Raw genomic sequence first — 15,768 nt, 5'->3', positions numbered from 1 at the left:
TCCTCTCAGGTTTTGAATCTCTCTGGCTTTGACTGAGATTCAGACTTTACGCAAGCGATCCAGTTCTATGCTCCACAGAGCTGGAACTGAAGCTCTACTTTAAGACAGAAGTTTTGTTTGCTTGTTTTGCCTTTCACAGATTTATGACGTTCACTTTTCTTTGAAGTTAAGGTTTGTTGAACTACTTGCTAGACTTTGTATGGCCCTTTCTGTCGTTCGAATTTGGTCAGAGAACAAAATAGGTTCTCTCTCTGAAAACAGAAACTGAATGTTTGTGGCTTTAGGTAAATTTGTGGTTTTGGGCCAGGCCCAGTGGCTCACACCTGTAATCACAGCACTTGAGAGGCTGAGGCAGGTGGATCACTTGAAGCCAGGAGTTTGAAACCAGCCTGGCCAATATGGCAAAACCCCATCTCTACTAAAAACACAAAAATTAGCCAGGTATGGTGGCATGTGCCTGTAATCCTAGCTACCTGGGAGGCTGAGGTCAGAGAACTGCTTAAACCCAGGATATGGAGGTTGCAGTGAGCCCAAATCATTCCACTGCACTCCAGCCTGGGTAATCCAAGTGAGACTATGACTCAAAAAAAAAAAAAAAAAAATTTTGATTGTGGTCTGAAACTGGATCCAGGTTGGTGACCCAGGTTTTGGAGCTCAGTTAAAATTGACATCTAAGTTTTCTTCTTGAGTGACCAAAAGTTCACAAAAGGGTTCATATGAGGACATAAGTCCCAAATACAAAAGACCTTGTTCCTCCCAGAAGAAAAGCACCTTAGGTGATTGAGGTCATGTAAGAATGTCAGAGTTCATAGCTTGGGATGTGTAGCTATGCTCTAGGGAAATCTCAAAGAAGAATATGCAAGGAAATCTGCTTAACCCGGTGGGCATACATAAGGAATTGGGCTACCGGTGCCTTAAACCCCCAGAAATTTCTGGGTTTCATTGGGACACATAAGAGGGGAGTGGTGACTCATGGGTGAAACCTTGAGGAGTAATCACTATTAAGCAGCACACTAGACCCAAAACATCTTTCCCTTTCAATCTTTGGTCAGTTTAAAAGAGGATACAAATTATGGTCAACTGTTCATTTAAAACAAAGTCCTCTTTAAGGGAGGACCCACTTTTAGAAACTCCAGCTAACTTTATGTACAAGACTTACGGTGCCACCTCCTGTCTATACACACACACACACACACACACACACACAACCTACATACATAAATATGGGTGGATGTGTGTCTGTTTTATGAGGCAGGGTCTTGCTCTGTCACCCAGGATGGAGTGCAATAGTACGATCTCAGCTTACTGCAACCTCCACCTCCGGAGCTCAAGCAATCCTCCCACCTTAGCCTTCGAAGTAGCTGGCACCACAGGCACACCCCCATGCTGGGCTAATTTTTTTAGTTTTTGTAGAGACAGTCTCACTACGTCATCCAGGCTCATCTAAAACTCCTGAGCTCAAGTGATCCTCCTACCTCAGCCTCCCAAAGTGCTGAGATTGCAGGTGTCAGTCATTGCACCTGCTACCTCCTGTCAGTGTTGGGAAAAATGGTCTTACTTGACCCAGGAAGATGCTGAATTACAATGGCCAAAGTGGGGTACTTGTGAAATGCCTAAGTTAGTTTGCTCACATGCACAATTAGAAAAAGCCAGCTCTAGAATTAAATAATATAATTTGGAGAGTTATTTCCAGTGCTACCCAGAAGCATGCAAAAGCGGCTGTGACAGAGTTCTTTTCCTATAGAAAGAGAATGAAAAGCTCTCTAAAACTTTAATTCAGAAAAGCTGCTGAAACTGCTGCTTCTCCTCCTCCTGCTCCCCCTTCTCTCTATCCCTCCTTATCAGAACTACCTTGCCCAGACTGACCTTCTCTTCCTTCTCCTCCCCTTCCACCTACCTGCTCCCACTTTTTTGGCTTCATTTCATGAATATCCAGTATCTGGTAGAGGGAAACCTGCTTTAGTTTATCACCATGGTCTAAGGTAGAACTTAAAGGCATAGTTAAATAATTCCCCGACCCTCACCAGGATCCTATTGGTTTTGCTAGAGAATTTGAATTAAATATCTGAGCTTATGGCCCTGGTTATTCTGATTTATATCAACTAACTCATATGTGACTATCAGAAAGTAAAGCTAAAGATTAGACAGACAAGGCCCATTACAGAACTCTCTTAGAAGGCCAGGGCCGGGCGCGGTGGCTCAAGCCTGTAATCCCAGCACTTTGGGAGGCCGAGACGGGCGGATCACGAGGTCAGGAGATCGAGACCATCCTGGCTAACACGGTGAAACCCCGTCTCTACTAAAAATACAAAAAACTAGCCGGGCGAGGTGGCAGGCGCCTGTAGTCCCAGCTACTCGGGAGGCTGAGGCAGGAGAATGGCGTAAACCCGGGAGGCGGAGCTTGCAGTGAGCTGAGATCCAGCCACTGCACTCCAGCCCGGGCGAAAGAGCAAGACTCCATCTCAAAAAAAAAAAAAAAAAAAAAAAAAAAGACCAGGTGCGGTGGTTCACGCCTGTAATCCCAGCACTTTGGGAGGCTGAGGTGGGCGGATCATGAGATCAGGAGATCAAGACCATCCTGGCTAACACGGTGAAACCCCGTCTCTACTAAAAATACAAAAAAAAGTAGCCAGGTGTGGCGGGCGCCTGTAGTCCCAGGTACTCGGGAGGCTGAGGTAGGAGAATGGCGTGAACCCGGGAGGCAGAGGTTGCAGTGAGCCGAGATTGCGCCACTGCACTCCAGTCTGGGCGACAGAGCGAGGCTCCATCTCAAAAAAAAAAAAAAGAAAAGAAAAAAGAAATCTCTTAGAAGACTTTCATAAATGCTCAGGACTGTAGGCAGACACACAAAACTGCAAAGGCTTTGCTTCAAGCCACTCCTCACTGTTTCAAAGAGTAGTTGACTGTAGTAAAATACAACAAGGTCAACAAAATCCAGATGAGTCAGTAATATCATATTTTGAGGGTTTGAGTAAACTTAAACAATATTTGAGTTTATCTGAAGAAAGCTACGCTAATAATCAAAATGATACCCTTCTCAACTCCAGTTTTATAAATGGGTTAGATGAAGAATTAGCGCTAATAGTCAAAAGACAAAACCCTCGCTGCGCCACTTCTCAGACTCATAATTTGGTCAGTCTTGCTGACCAGTTGTCTCATAACTGAAGGTGAAACTGAGAAGGAGGCCAAACAAAAGAGCAAGGCTAATAAAATTATGAATTTACAGTGGAAACAAATGTCCACACAATTTGGACCTTCAAAATATCCTTAGCCGGGCGACGTGGCGGGCGCCTGTAGTCCCAGCTGCTTGGGAGGCTGAGGCAGGAGAAGGGCGTAAACCCAGGAGGCGGAGCTTGCAGTGAGCTGAGATCCGGCCACTGCACTCCCGCCTGGGCGGCAGAGCGAGACTCAGTCTCAAAAAAAAAAAAAAAAAAAAAGAAAGGCTTTAAATATCCTTATAAACCCCCAAGTAGACCTAACTATACGCTTTCAATTAATTCAAAAATCCTGATCACAGTAAAAAGAATTGCCAAAAACTAAAAAGGGAAGAACAACAGGTAGAGGCAGAAAATAAAAAATGGGGGTGCTCCATCGAACTTAAAGGGGCCTTTCCTTTCTCCTTAATAACAATCTGGGAGAAAAGAAATTCCCCTTACTGATTTCATCCCTTACTCTGTGGAAGCATTGCTAAACTCACAACACACTTAACATTATTCAATGGGTAGACTAGCTTCATAGGAAGTTTCACTTCTTTTAGCTTATCATGTGACCATCTCTAGATGTAATAAGCTAAATATTGCAACTCTTTTTCCTTCACTTTCAGATGAAACACCACATAATTGCATAACTCTAACTGATAAACTTTTTTTCTCCTAGGACTGATCTGCAAGACTTTTCTTACTTAGGCTGATGTTGTTTGGTTTACAGATGGATGTCATTTAAAGGATGAATCTGGAACTTACTGTAAAGGTTTACACAATAGTGTCTTTAACAGAAGAAATAGAAAGTGCTTACCTTCCAGAAGCCACTTAGATTCACTTCTGTCTTTGTACCACAACTGGGTATTGAAGATGTCATTCGCCATATAGATGTCCTAACCAATTACACACAAAAGGCCCTAAATGACAGCCACATGAATGTCTCATTGTTAAATAATGAAGTTACTCTCTTGAGAAGACTGTATTACAAAATTGTATGGTCTTAGACATACTGCAGCCCAAGGAGGAACCTGTGCTATGACAGAAACTGAACGCTGTGTTTATATCCCAGATGAATCAAATAATGTCACCAAAGTAATGACTGATTTGAAAAACTCTAATAATTAACCTTTCGGATCCAAAACCCTCTCTAAGCTACCGGTTAAGTAGTTAATTTGGATCTTGGGGACCTTGGTGGCAAAAGCTGTTATGTATTTTAGGAATTATCATAGTTTGTGTTTTGTCTTGCCTTTGTCTACAGAGCTGTTATGGTATTTAACTGCAACTGGGTCAACACACAGCTGAGAAAATTAGAACAAAGACCACTCAGATAATTGTTTGATTGAAGAGGCAGCCATGTAGCCTGAATCAGGTTCCAGAACTACTTTCTCTTGTTGCTTTATAATTCGGACTTGGTCCTCTCCAATTTCCCCTCCTCCTTGGGATGTGACTGCCAGGAAGGAGCCTTCCTAGTGACATGAGGTTTGATCAAATACACGGCCTGAGAATATAATTCTTCTATAATGCTTTCTCCGAAAGCTTTTGAAGAAAAGGGGAAAATGTGAAAAGAAAATTTCAGCACCTTCCAAGAGGAACAGTTAAGCCCTGTAAACTAAATCACAGAACATGGCTGTTTTTCTTCTCTGGTGAATGACTGTTGCTTCCTGATCTTTGTGTTGATGTTATATATTAACCAGATTTTTTATTCTTTATTCAGACTAAATGACGTTGGAGACAGAGACCCTTGTGATTGTTACCTCTTTACAATAGAATATTAAACATCCCCCTTAGAGTGTAATCAATAGTAGCGAATTGAATCTTCTGTGTACGTTAGCCTCATCTAGAAAATGCTGTAATTATGTACAGCACCCCCGTTTTTGGCAATATAAACGACCCTCAGGCCGGGCGCGGTGGCTCAAGCCTGTAATCCCAGCACTTTGGGAGGCCGAGACGGGCGGATCACGAGGTCAGGAGATCGAGACCATCCTGGCTAATACGGTGAAACCCTGTCTCTACTTAAAAATACAAAAAACTAGCCGGGCGACGAGGCGGGCGCCTGTAGTCCCAGCTACTCGGGAGGCTGAGGCAGGAGAATGGCGTAAACCCGGGAGGCGGAGCTTGCAGTGAGCTGAGATCCGGCCACTGCACTCCAGCCTGGGTGGCAGAGCAAGACTCCGTCTCAAAAAAAAAAATAAATAAATAATAAATAAATAAATAAATAAATAAATAAATAAACGACCCTCACCGTTCCCTACACCAGGGAGCACTGATCACCATTCTTTGCTGTCCGTGGTTCCCGGGATAGCTGCCCTCACACTTTGCACTTGAATAAACTCTTTCAACTGGATCCCTGAGCTTTTTAGGCTGACATTAGTTAACTAACAAGATGTTAGTTCTTCAGTCTGTTAATTCTGAGGGGTTGACCAGAGGTCCTGAAAGGTCCCTTCCAACTCTAACATTTCACGATTTTGTGAATTTAAAGACTATGGTTGCCCCTGTATTAACTGGGTTCCGGAGTAAGATAGATAAATTAAGTCATCCAATCGACAAATATTTATTACAGTTCTCTATTGTGTGTAGGTGTATCTGTGGAAATAGGAAACTGTATTTTGATGCACTCCTGCCTCCAAATCACAGAACTACAACTCCTTCAGCAGAAATTTTCTAAGCTTCCCGCACCAGCCAGAGACCAAGATTCTGCGGTGCACGCAGCCAAGGGTTGCTATGGAGTTCAACGCGGCCCAAAACGGAAGTGGTCCCTGAAAATTTCCTTCCCAGAAAACTTGCATTTGAAAAACAATGCCATTCCAATTCGCCTTTTCCTAAAGTAAACTCATAAATAGAGACACAACCAAACTTTCGCTCTCAGCACAGAGAACGACGCTCTCCTCCCAAGAGGAACCTCTGCTCTTCCGCGGCAGAAGCTGCACGGAACCAAGAAGCCGCGGGCGCTGGTTCTCCAACGAGCTTTTCTCCCCGACGTACCAGCCTCCCGGCGGGGTTGCCGTGGAGACAGAGCGTCCTGTGTGGATGCGGCGAAACGCTGAGGCGCGGCCTTTGCTGTCTGGAGGCGACTCACGAGACCGACGTCAATATGGTTAGTGACTCTGAATAGTGCGGGATTACTTTGAGTAGGTCCTGAGGCTGGCGATTCGAGGTTCCCAGCACACTTCTGTGTAAAGTCTAGGTGTGTCCACAGAGGGTAATCCCCAGCTCTCCCTGTGTTCCCACGGGGGACAGGGATGCAACTGTAAATACCTCGATGCTTTCTTCCCTCCTGCTTCTCCATTTACCCACATCTAAACCACTCGTGGGATGGGAAGCAGAGGAAGGGAAAACTGAGATGACAGAAGCTGTGCGAAAGCATCTCTAGAGCATCTCTAGCCAGTGAAGATAAAGTTGGGAGTAGCTGTTTGGTCCTTCCTAAGTATTGGGTGATGGCTCGTCTACTAGAATACTTGTTACAAAGCAAGTTTAAATAGGCTTCCCTGGGGTTCGTTGTTAAGGATTTGACTTATAACTTTTTTTTTTTTTTTTTTTTTGAGACGGAGTCTCTCTCTGTCGCCCTGGCTGGAGTGCAGTGGTGTGATCTCGGCTTACAGCAACCTCCGCCTTCAGGTTCAAGCGTTCTTCTGCCTCAGCCTCCTGAGCAGCTGGGACTACAGGCGCCTGCCACCACGCCCGGCTAATTTTTGTATTTTTAGTAGAGATGCGGTGTCACCATGTTGATCAGGCTGGTCTCGAACTCCTGACCTCCTGATCCGCCCGCCTTGGCCTCCCAAAGTGCTGGGATTACAGGCGTGAGCCACCGTGCCCGGCCTTGACTTACAAACTACAGAGCTGCAACACTCAGTTTAAATCTGATAATCAGAATGGGACCATACAGCTATCTTTGTTTCTTTTACAGATGCTTTCAAGGGCCAAACCTGCTGTAGGCAGAGGCGTACAGCCTACTGACAAAAGAAAGAAGAAAGGTAGGAAGATTCCAAAACTAGAGGAGCTCCTTTCAAAAAGAGATTTCACTGGAGCTATTACCCTATTGGAGGTAATGCCCAAAGAATGTTGCTTCTTAGCATGTGAATACGAGACTGTAGATGAATGACTAGGTGAGAATGCTGGTTGCTATGCTGTTGTAATAGGTGCGTGCATTCTGAGGCTTCCTGTACAAATTCCCTGTAAATCTAGTCAGGTACAGATTCCGGATTCTAAGTTAACTATAAACCTGATAAAAAATGAACTAAAAAACTAAATTTGGCTGGGCGCGGTGGCTCACGCCTGTAATCCCAGTACTTCGGGAGGCCGAGGCAGGTGGATCACGAGGTCAAGAGATAGAGACCCTGGCCAACATGATGAAACCCCGTCTCTTAAGAATACAAAAATTAGCTGGGCATGGTGGCATTCACCTGTAGTCCCAGCTTCTCGGGAGGCTGAGGGTGGAGAATTGCTTGAACCTGGGAGGCGGAGGTTGCAGTGAGCCAAGATCATTGCACTGCACTCCAGCCTGAGTACAAGGCAAGACTCTGTCTCAGAAAACAAACAAACAAACAAACAAAAGAAAAACCTAATTTCTTGAGGGCCACTTTTGAGTATGTTTAGTTTACCAATGGTGATTACAATCTAAAAATGTGAAGGGACATTTAATACAATGTCATTTCACACATTGCTTATCCCAACCCTTGACCAATGTATGAATTTTTTCCTATTATGTGTTCTAAAATTTTGATCAAATTTAAATAATTCTAACATGCGTATGGTTGAAAATATTATAGCCCCAGAAAATATTTCAAATCTCCATGGCCGTAGTTCTCATCTTTTAATAGACATTGGAATTACCTAGGGTACTTAATAAGATATTGATTCCTGGGCTCCTGCTGTAGGTCTGCAGTGGTACTCAGGAATCTACATTTTAAGGTGAGTAGTCTAAGTGCCTCTGATGGAGATGGTCCCAGGAGACTGAGCTTTGTAAAACTGCTTTGTGGGAAGCACATGTTACAGGAGGGTGAAGGGTTGCACCAAAGAATGAAGAGTTCTGACAGCATGGTCTGGTTGTGTTGTGCCATAGTCATTTCTCTTAAAATGCTACTCCATCCATATTACTCTGAATCTACTGTTAATAATTGTTATAATTAGCTTTACATGTATTTCTCCATCTTCCATGTATAGTTCACTTTCTTGTTTTTTCTTTTTTCTTTTTTTGAGATGGACTTTCACTCTTGTCACTCAGGCTAGAGTGCAATGGCGCAATCTCAGCTCACTGCAGCCTACACCTCCCTGGTTCAAGCAATTCTCCTGCCTCAGCCTCCTGAGTAGCTGGGATTACAGATGCCCGCCACCACACCCAGCTAATCTTTTGTATTTTTAGTAGAGATGGGTTTCACCATGTTGGCCAGGCTTGTCTCAAACTCCTGGGCTCAGGTGATCCACCTGCCTCAGCCTCCCAAAGTGCTGGGATTACAGGCGTGAGCCACTGCCCCTGGCCTAGTTCGCCTTCTTACTAAGTGCTCTGGTATTGAACATGTTGTTTAGCTTTTTAGGCGTCAGCCTTCTCATCTTTGCAGTGGGGGGTTGGCATGGAGAAACCTTCTAGTTCTGTGAATCAGTGGACTGAGTGCTATATATCTATTTTCGTCAGTCTGTTTCCCTCTTTTTTCTCTAAGACTGTGACCACATTTTCCTTATTGTATAACACCAGGTTGCCTTTATTTTATTTTATTTTTGAGACAGGGTGTCATTCTGTCGCCCAGGCTGGAATGCAGTGGCGTGATGGTGGCTCACTGCAGCCTCAACCTCCCAGGGCTCACACCAGTCTTCCACCTCAGCCTCCAAGTAGCTGAGACTACAGGCATGTGCCACTATGCCTGGCTAATTTTCATTTGATTGGCTATTTGTGTGTGTGTGTAGAGATGGGGGTCTTACCATATTGCCCAGGCTGGTCTTGAACTCCTGGGCTCAAGGGATGCTCCTGCTTCTGGCCTCCCAAAATGCTGGGACTACAGGGCCAGACTGCCTTTAAGTTGGCAGGGAGGCTCTGCTCTTTGCTTACATTCTTAGGTAGTTAGTTGGAGTACCATGCTGTATGGGAATGGAAACTGCTATGGTTTGGGGTGAGGAAGTCTCATGCGCTTTCCTGTAGCTCCAGGGAATTCAGGGAGACCTCACATGAGAATATCTCCAGAATTAAGGCACTATACTCAAATTCATAGCATTTGGTATGAGGAGGATTTCTAATGTTGTAGAGTTAGCTACAGGAGTAAATTCTTAGTCCAGACAAGCAAGTATCAAAGGGATGTCTTCATCTTGTAATGACTGAGGCCCCTTAAGTTCTATAGTGATGCTCTGTAAATATGTGTTGGTTCACTATTTGATTTATCACCCTGTAGAGTGAAAAAAAAAAAAATCTTATCTTACCGTGGAAATTCAGAATTCTCTGTCATGATCTCAGTCCTTTCCTCCAAAATAAGGCTTTTCTTTTGTTGGCTGAGGAATTCATAAATACTTGTTCACAATGGACATAAGTGAGGCCAAGTCTTCTGAACATCCTTAACTCTTGTAGACCTGGTAAGCTAGCCTGCTCAAGGGTAATAGAAAGATTTAATGGCTTGTCCTCAGTGAAAGGTTACAACCTATTAGTAAATATATGTGTGTGCTAATGCAATGGGACTGAAGCAGGAGGTTAAATGCAGTAGAGCACAGAGGGTGACAACATGAGCTTTGGAGTCAGGCATTTCTTTAAGTCCCTGACAGCACACATACTGGCCATGTGGCCTTGAGTTCATGGTTCAGCCTCTCTAACCTTCAGTTATTTGGCTCTAAATATTTTACATAATTCTCTTCCTTATATATCACCCAGAATTGTTAGGCAACTCAAATGCTTTCTGGAATATAATATCAGTAAATACAGAAAGCCAAATGTGAAATATTTGAAAATATAAACTTCTATGACAATTAGAAGATACTTGTCCTGAGACGGGTGGATCACGAGGTCAGGAGATCGAGACCATCCTGGCTAACATGGTGAAACCCTGTCTCTACTAAAAAAAAAAACTACAAAAAACTAGCCGGGCGAGGTGGCGGGCGTCTGTAGTCCCAGCTACCCGGGAGGCTGAGGCAGGAGAATGGCGTGAACCCGGGAGGCGGAGCTTGCAGTGAGCTGAGATCCGGCCACAGCACTCCAGCCTGGGTGACAGAGCGAGACTCCGTCTCAAAAAAAAAAAAAAAAAAAAAAAAAGAAGATACTTGTCCTATAGGTATAGGTTTAATTAAACCTCATATTGTCATGCTTCTAATACTTAGATTGCCTGTTGTTCGTTAGTAACCCAACATAGCATTTTTTTTTAAACAGAGAGTTTACTATTCAAATTTTCATGCTTTTTAAATACATTTTTAACCTGAAGTTCAAACGTCATGTTGGGGAAGAAGAAGAGGATACTAATTTGTGGATTGGATATTGTGCCTTTCACCTGGGTGACTACAAGAGAGCTCTGGAGGTTAGTGTAAAAACAGTTTTTTCCAAACAGAACTGTGTTTAAAATGTTATTAAACTTTATATTATAATAATACACGTTCATGGTAAAATTCAAACAATGCAGAAGGAAACAAAAAGAAGTTACCTATTTGCATTCCTCAATTATACTTGTTAATGAAGGCAACCACTGACTTTGTAAAAATTTTTTTTTTTTTTTTTTTTTGAGACAGAGTCTCGCTCTGTCGCCCAGGCTGGAGTGCAGTGGCCGGATCTCAGCTCACTGCAAGCTCCGCCTCCCGGGTTTACGCCATTCTCTCGCCTCAGCCTCCCGAGTAGCTGGGACTACAGGCGCCCGCCATCTCGCCCGGCTAATTTTTTGTATATTTTAGTAGAGACGGGGTTTCACCGTGTTAGCCAGGATGGTCTCGATCTCCTGACCTTGTGATCCGCCCGTCTCGGCCTCCCAAAGTGCTGGGATTACAGGCTTGAGCCACCGCGCCCGGCTGACTTTGTAAAAATTTATGGCTTCAGTAATCGTCTATATGTTAATACGTTCTATTACAGTAGTTCTCCCTTGTCTATGGTTTTGCTTCCTGAGGTCAATCTGAGTTACCCAAGGTCAATCTCAGTCTAAAAATAGGTGAGGACAGTATAATAAGATATTTTCAGAGAGAGAGAGAGAGAGCAAAAGAGACCACATCCTCATAACTTTTATTACCATATATTGTTATAGTTCTATTATCCATTATTGGTGTTAATCTCTTATTGTGCCGAACTTATAAATTAAACTTTATCATAGGTGTGTATGTATAGGAAAAAAACATAGTATATATAAGATTCAGTACTATCCAAGATTTCAGGCATCTACTAGGGCTCTTTAAACATATCCCCTGTGGGTAAAGGAGGGCTACTGTATATGCACATGTATCTTGTGTACTTTGTACTTTTACATGCATACTAATGAGATAGTACAACATATTGGTATTAGCATTTATTAAGTAAATCTTCAGAAAAGGAAAATTAAGCCATTTTGATAAAAACTTTCATGAGTCTTCTCTCAAGAGAACTTCACTTTTCCTTTGCTTGGTTATTTTTAGACATAAGAATGATTATATTTATATTTTTACAAGTAGAATTGTTTTGGAGAAATTGTTTTTCTTGGTCATTGTAAACCCTACCCATCTACAATAATTAATCAGTGGGATTATGGATTTACTTTCTTTCTTTCTTTTTTTCTTTTTTGAGACGGAGTCTTGCTCTGTCACCCAGGCTAGAGTGCAGTGGCGCGATCTCGGCTCACTGCAAGCTCTGCCTCCTGGGTTCAAGCTATTCCCCTGCTTCATACCACCCCCACCCGGGGAAGCTGGGACTACGGGTGTGCGCCACCATGCCTGGCTAATTTTTTTGTGTGTTTTAGTAGAGATGGGGTTTCACCATGTTGGTCAGGATGGTCTCGATCTCCTAACCTCGTGATCCGCCCGCCTCAGTCTCCCAAAGTGCTGGGATTACAGGCGTGAGCCACCACTCCCAGCCACATTTCCTACATATTCTCATTCCCAAGATGTAATCTAAGCAAATTTGAAGAACCTCCATAACTAAAATGAAAATATTCGAGGAGAGGTAATGAGGAGGCGAAATGAAGAACAAAGGAACAAAGTTGGTGAAGGGAAAGGGAAGATGTGAAAAGGACAGAATAGAGGCTGGCAGTATTTGTAAAAGGCATAGGAGGATAGAAAGAACAACCCACATATAGTAAGAAAATGAAATAAAGGCACCTGGGAAAGACTGATAAAAAGTGAGAGTATATGGAAAATGTCGTTGACAAAGTGAGTCTCAGAAAGTATCCTTGGCAGGAAAAACAAAACATTTAAAAAATATGAAGACTCCCTCGAAGCCAAAAAAGCCAGAAAGCAATTAGAATGAAATGAAACTTGTCGTATATTAAAGCCATCAGATTTTAAGTTAACTGAACGTGTGAATTTCTTTTTTTTTTTTTTTTTTTTTTTTGAGACGAAGTCTGGCTCTGTCGCCCAGGCTGGGGTGCAGTGGCCAGATCTCAGCTCACTGCAAGCTCCGCCTCCTGGGTTTAGGCCATTCTCCTGCCTCAGCCTCCCGAGTAGCTGGAACTACAGGCGCCCGCCACCTCACCCGGCTAGTTTTTTGTATTTTTTAGTAGAGACTGGGTTTCACCGTGTTAGCCAGGATGGTCTCGATCTCCTGACCTGGTGATCCGCCCGTCTCGGCCTCCCAAAGTGCTGGGATTACAGACTTGAGCCACCGCGCCCAGCGAACGTGTGAATTTCTTTTTTTTTTTTTTTTTTTTTTTGAGACGGAGTCTCGCTCTGTCGCCCGGGCTGGAGTGCAGTGGCCGGATCTCAGCTCACTGCAAGCTCCACCTCCCGGGTTTACGCCATTCTCCTGCCTCAGCCTCCCGAGTAGCTGGGACTACAGGCGCCGCCACCTCGCCCGGCTAGTTTTTTGTATTTTTTAGTAGAGACGGGGTTTCACCATGTTAGCCAGGATGGTCTCGATCTCCTGACCTCGTGATCCGCCCGTCTCGGCCTCCCAAAGTGCTGGGATTACAGGCTTGAGCCACCGCGCCCGGCCACGTGTGAATTTCTTAAAGGGTATCTTGTATGTCTTTTTAAGTTAGCAGAAATAAAATGTTTCAGTTACTTTTTGTTTCTGTTGTTTGTTAGTCCCTATCAGTATTAATTGGGAGACAAAAACCACAAGTATAAGATTATATGGACATTAGCCCTGCAGATATAGGATTGAGCTTTAGCTTCAGCATTTAACCTTTTCAGGTATAGAATAATTGCAGAGCATGTAGGATTCCCTAAATGTGAAGTTACTTAATCTCAGTATGAAATCCTATTCCATTATGGCAGAATGGCCCATCAATTGCTTTGCTGCCAAAACGAGATCACTGCTTACTATGTATTTCAGGAATACGAAAATGCTACAAAAGAGGAAAATTGTAATTCTGAAGTCTGGGTGAACCTAGCTTGCACCTACTTCTTTCTGGGGATGTATAAACAAGCTGAAGCAGCTGGATTTAAAGGTAAAGGTGCTCTTATATCTGATATTCTTCATTCATAGTGAAGAGTCGTTTTGAAGATTTTAAAACTTAATCTATTCCTTTTTCTCTTGAGAAAAAAAATTGATATTAGAAAGCTAAAAAAATAGCTTTAGTTCTCAAAGAATATTGGATTTGAGTAACGATGATTAAAGAGAGTTAGTGCTACACCCCACCAGGCTACAGCCAAAAAGCAGAAGGACAAAAGAAGAAAAAGGGCCAGGTGTCTTTCTTAGGCCCCATCACGGGAGGATGGGCATGCTGTTAGTGGTAGTTAGGTATAGTTTTTTTCAGGCTCTTATGGCTGTGAAATTTATGGCTGCTTTTCCTGTTTCTTTTTTTTTTTTTTTTTTTTTTTGAGGCGGAGTCTCGCTCTGTCGCCGGGACTGGAGTGCAGTGGCCGGATCTCAGCTCACTGCAAGCTCCGCCTCCCGGGCTCATGCCATTCTCCTGCCTCAGCCTCCCGAGTAGCTGGGACTACAGGCGCCCGCCACCTCGCCTGGCTAGTTTTTTGTAGTTTTTAGTAGAGACGGGGTTTCACCATGTTAGCCAGGATGGTCTCGATCTCCTGACCTTGTGATCCGTCCGTCTCGGCCTCCCAAAGTGCTGGGATTACAGACTTGAGCCACCGCGCCCGGCCTGCTTTTCCTGTTTCTAAGTGAGAAACCCAGAAATTTCAGTTTGAAGAATCCAGAAATCATCCCTTCTGCTTTCTTACATATGATATTCATCTCAGGACAATTGTACTCAAATTTGAAAATAAGAATAAAAGTGAAACATGGTAGAAAAAGTTAAAGATGGCTGGGCACAGTGGCTCACACCTATAATCCCAGCACTTTGGGAGGCCAAGGCGGGCAGATCACCTGAGGTCAGGAGTTCGAGACCAGCCTGACCAACATGGAGAAACCCCATCTCTACTAAAAATACAAAATTAACCAGGTGTGGTGGCGCATGCCTGTAATCCCAGCTACTCGGGAGGCTCAGGCAGGAGAATCGCTTGAACCGGGGAGACGGAGGTTGCAGTGAGCTGAGATTGAGCCATTGCACTCCAGTTTGGGCAACAAGAGTGAAACTCCATCTCAAAAAAAAAAAAAAAAGTTAATTAAAGGATGAACCAAATTAAGTTCAAGGAAATGCAGAGAAAGTGGGCACTGTAATGTTTGATAGGGAAGAATGTATTCGAGGTAGAAATTTATACGTATAAAGAATTTTAGCCCAAATTCATGGCAGACATGGAACTTGAAGACTTTTTTTTTTTTTAATACTTTAAGTTCTAGAGTACATGTGCAGAACGTGCAGACTTGTTACATATGTATACATGTGCCATGTTGGTGTGCTGCACCCATTAACTCGTCGTTTACATTAGGTGTATCTCCTAATGCTATCCCTCCCCCCCTTTTTTTTTTTAAAGACATGGTCTCACTATGTTGCCCAAGCTGGAGTACAGTGGCTATTCATAGGTGTGCGCATAGCATGCTATAGCTTCAAACTCCTGGGTTCAAGCCATCCTCTAGCCCCAGCCTCCTGAGTAGCTGAGACTGCAGACAGTGCCCACCACCACGCCCAGCAAAGCCTTTCTTGATTTGTACCCAAATTATTTCATATGTATCAATGTAGTTTTTCCTAATTTAGTTATTAGGTCCTTTATGTTACTTACTTTATCTTATATTTCTAGGCTTTATCTGTGCTAAGAACAGTGTTAGACACATATAAGGTGATCATGGTAGCTATCTCTATTTCCATATAATTTTTTCTTTTTTTCTTTCTTATACATTGAAGTATGACTTTTTCTGTAAAAGAGATAGAATCGGTTATCCAGAATCAGAAAGTTTTCCAAGAGTGCAAAGGAGATTTGGAACTTAAAAGCCGTTAACATTTTTGCCTGACTGCCTGTTTCAGTATGGCACATAATTGTGCTAGAAAATCTGTGGAATAGAGACTGGGCTAGTATTTAGGAAAATATGGCGGTATAATTGTGGAAAAGGAGATACCAGAAGGAATTAACAAAGAATACTGGGACTAAGAGG

General features: G+C 43.3%; 1 protein-coding gene across 4 annotated transcripts in view; it reads left to right on the top strand.

The window, feature by feature from the left end:
* The first annotated feature begins 6,089 nt into the window (after positions 1-6,089).
* Positions 6,090-15,768, top strand: part of TTC26 (tetratricopeptide repeat domain 26) — a 73,475-nt gene continuing 63,796 nt past the window's right edge. The window contains exons 1-4 of one of the 4 annotated variants that reach the window (XM_033192886.1): positions 6,090-6,294; positions 7,105-7,171; positions 10,592-10,684; positions 13,612-13,726. In XM_033192886.1, the coding sequence (XP_033048777.1) occupies positions 13,693-13,726 (34 nt within the window). In that variant the 5' untranslated portion in view covers positions 6,090-6,294; positions 7,105-7,171; positions 10,592-10,684; positions 13,612-13,692. Of the gene's footprint in view, positions 6,295-7,104; positions 7,243-10,591; positions 10,685-13,611; positions 13,727-15,768 lie in introns of all 4 variants that reach the window. The other 3 variants (XM_033192883.1, XM_033192887.1, XM_033192885.1) reach the window with 3 other exon arrangements.

This window comes from Trachypithecus francoisi, unplaced genomic scaffold, assembly GCF_009764315.1.
Source record: "Trachypithecus francoisi isolate TF-2019V2 unplaced genomic scaffold, Tfra_2.0 Lachesis_group4, whole genome shotgun sequence".
Classification (NCBI taxonomy): Eukaryota; Metazoa; Chordata; class Mammalia; order Primates; family Cercopithecidae; genus Trachypithecus; species Trachypithecus francoisi.
The sequence above is the reverse complement of the archived record's forward strand: the minus strand, read 5'-3'. Positions and strand labels throughout refer to the sequence as shown.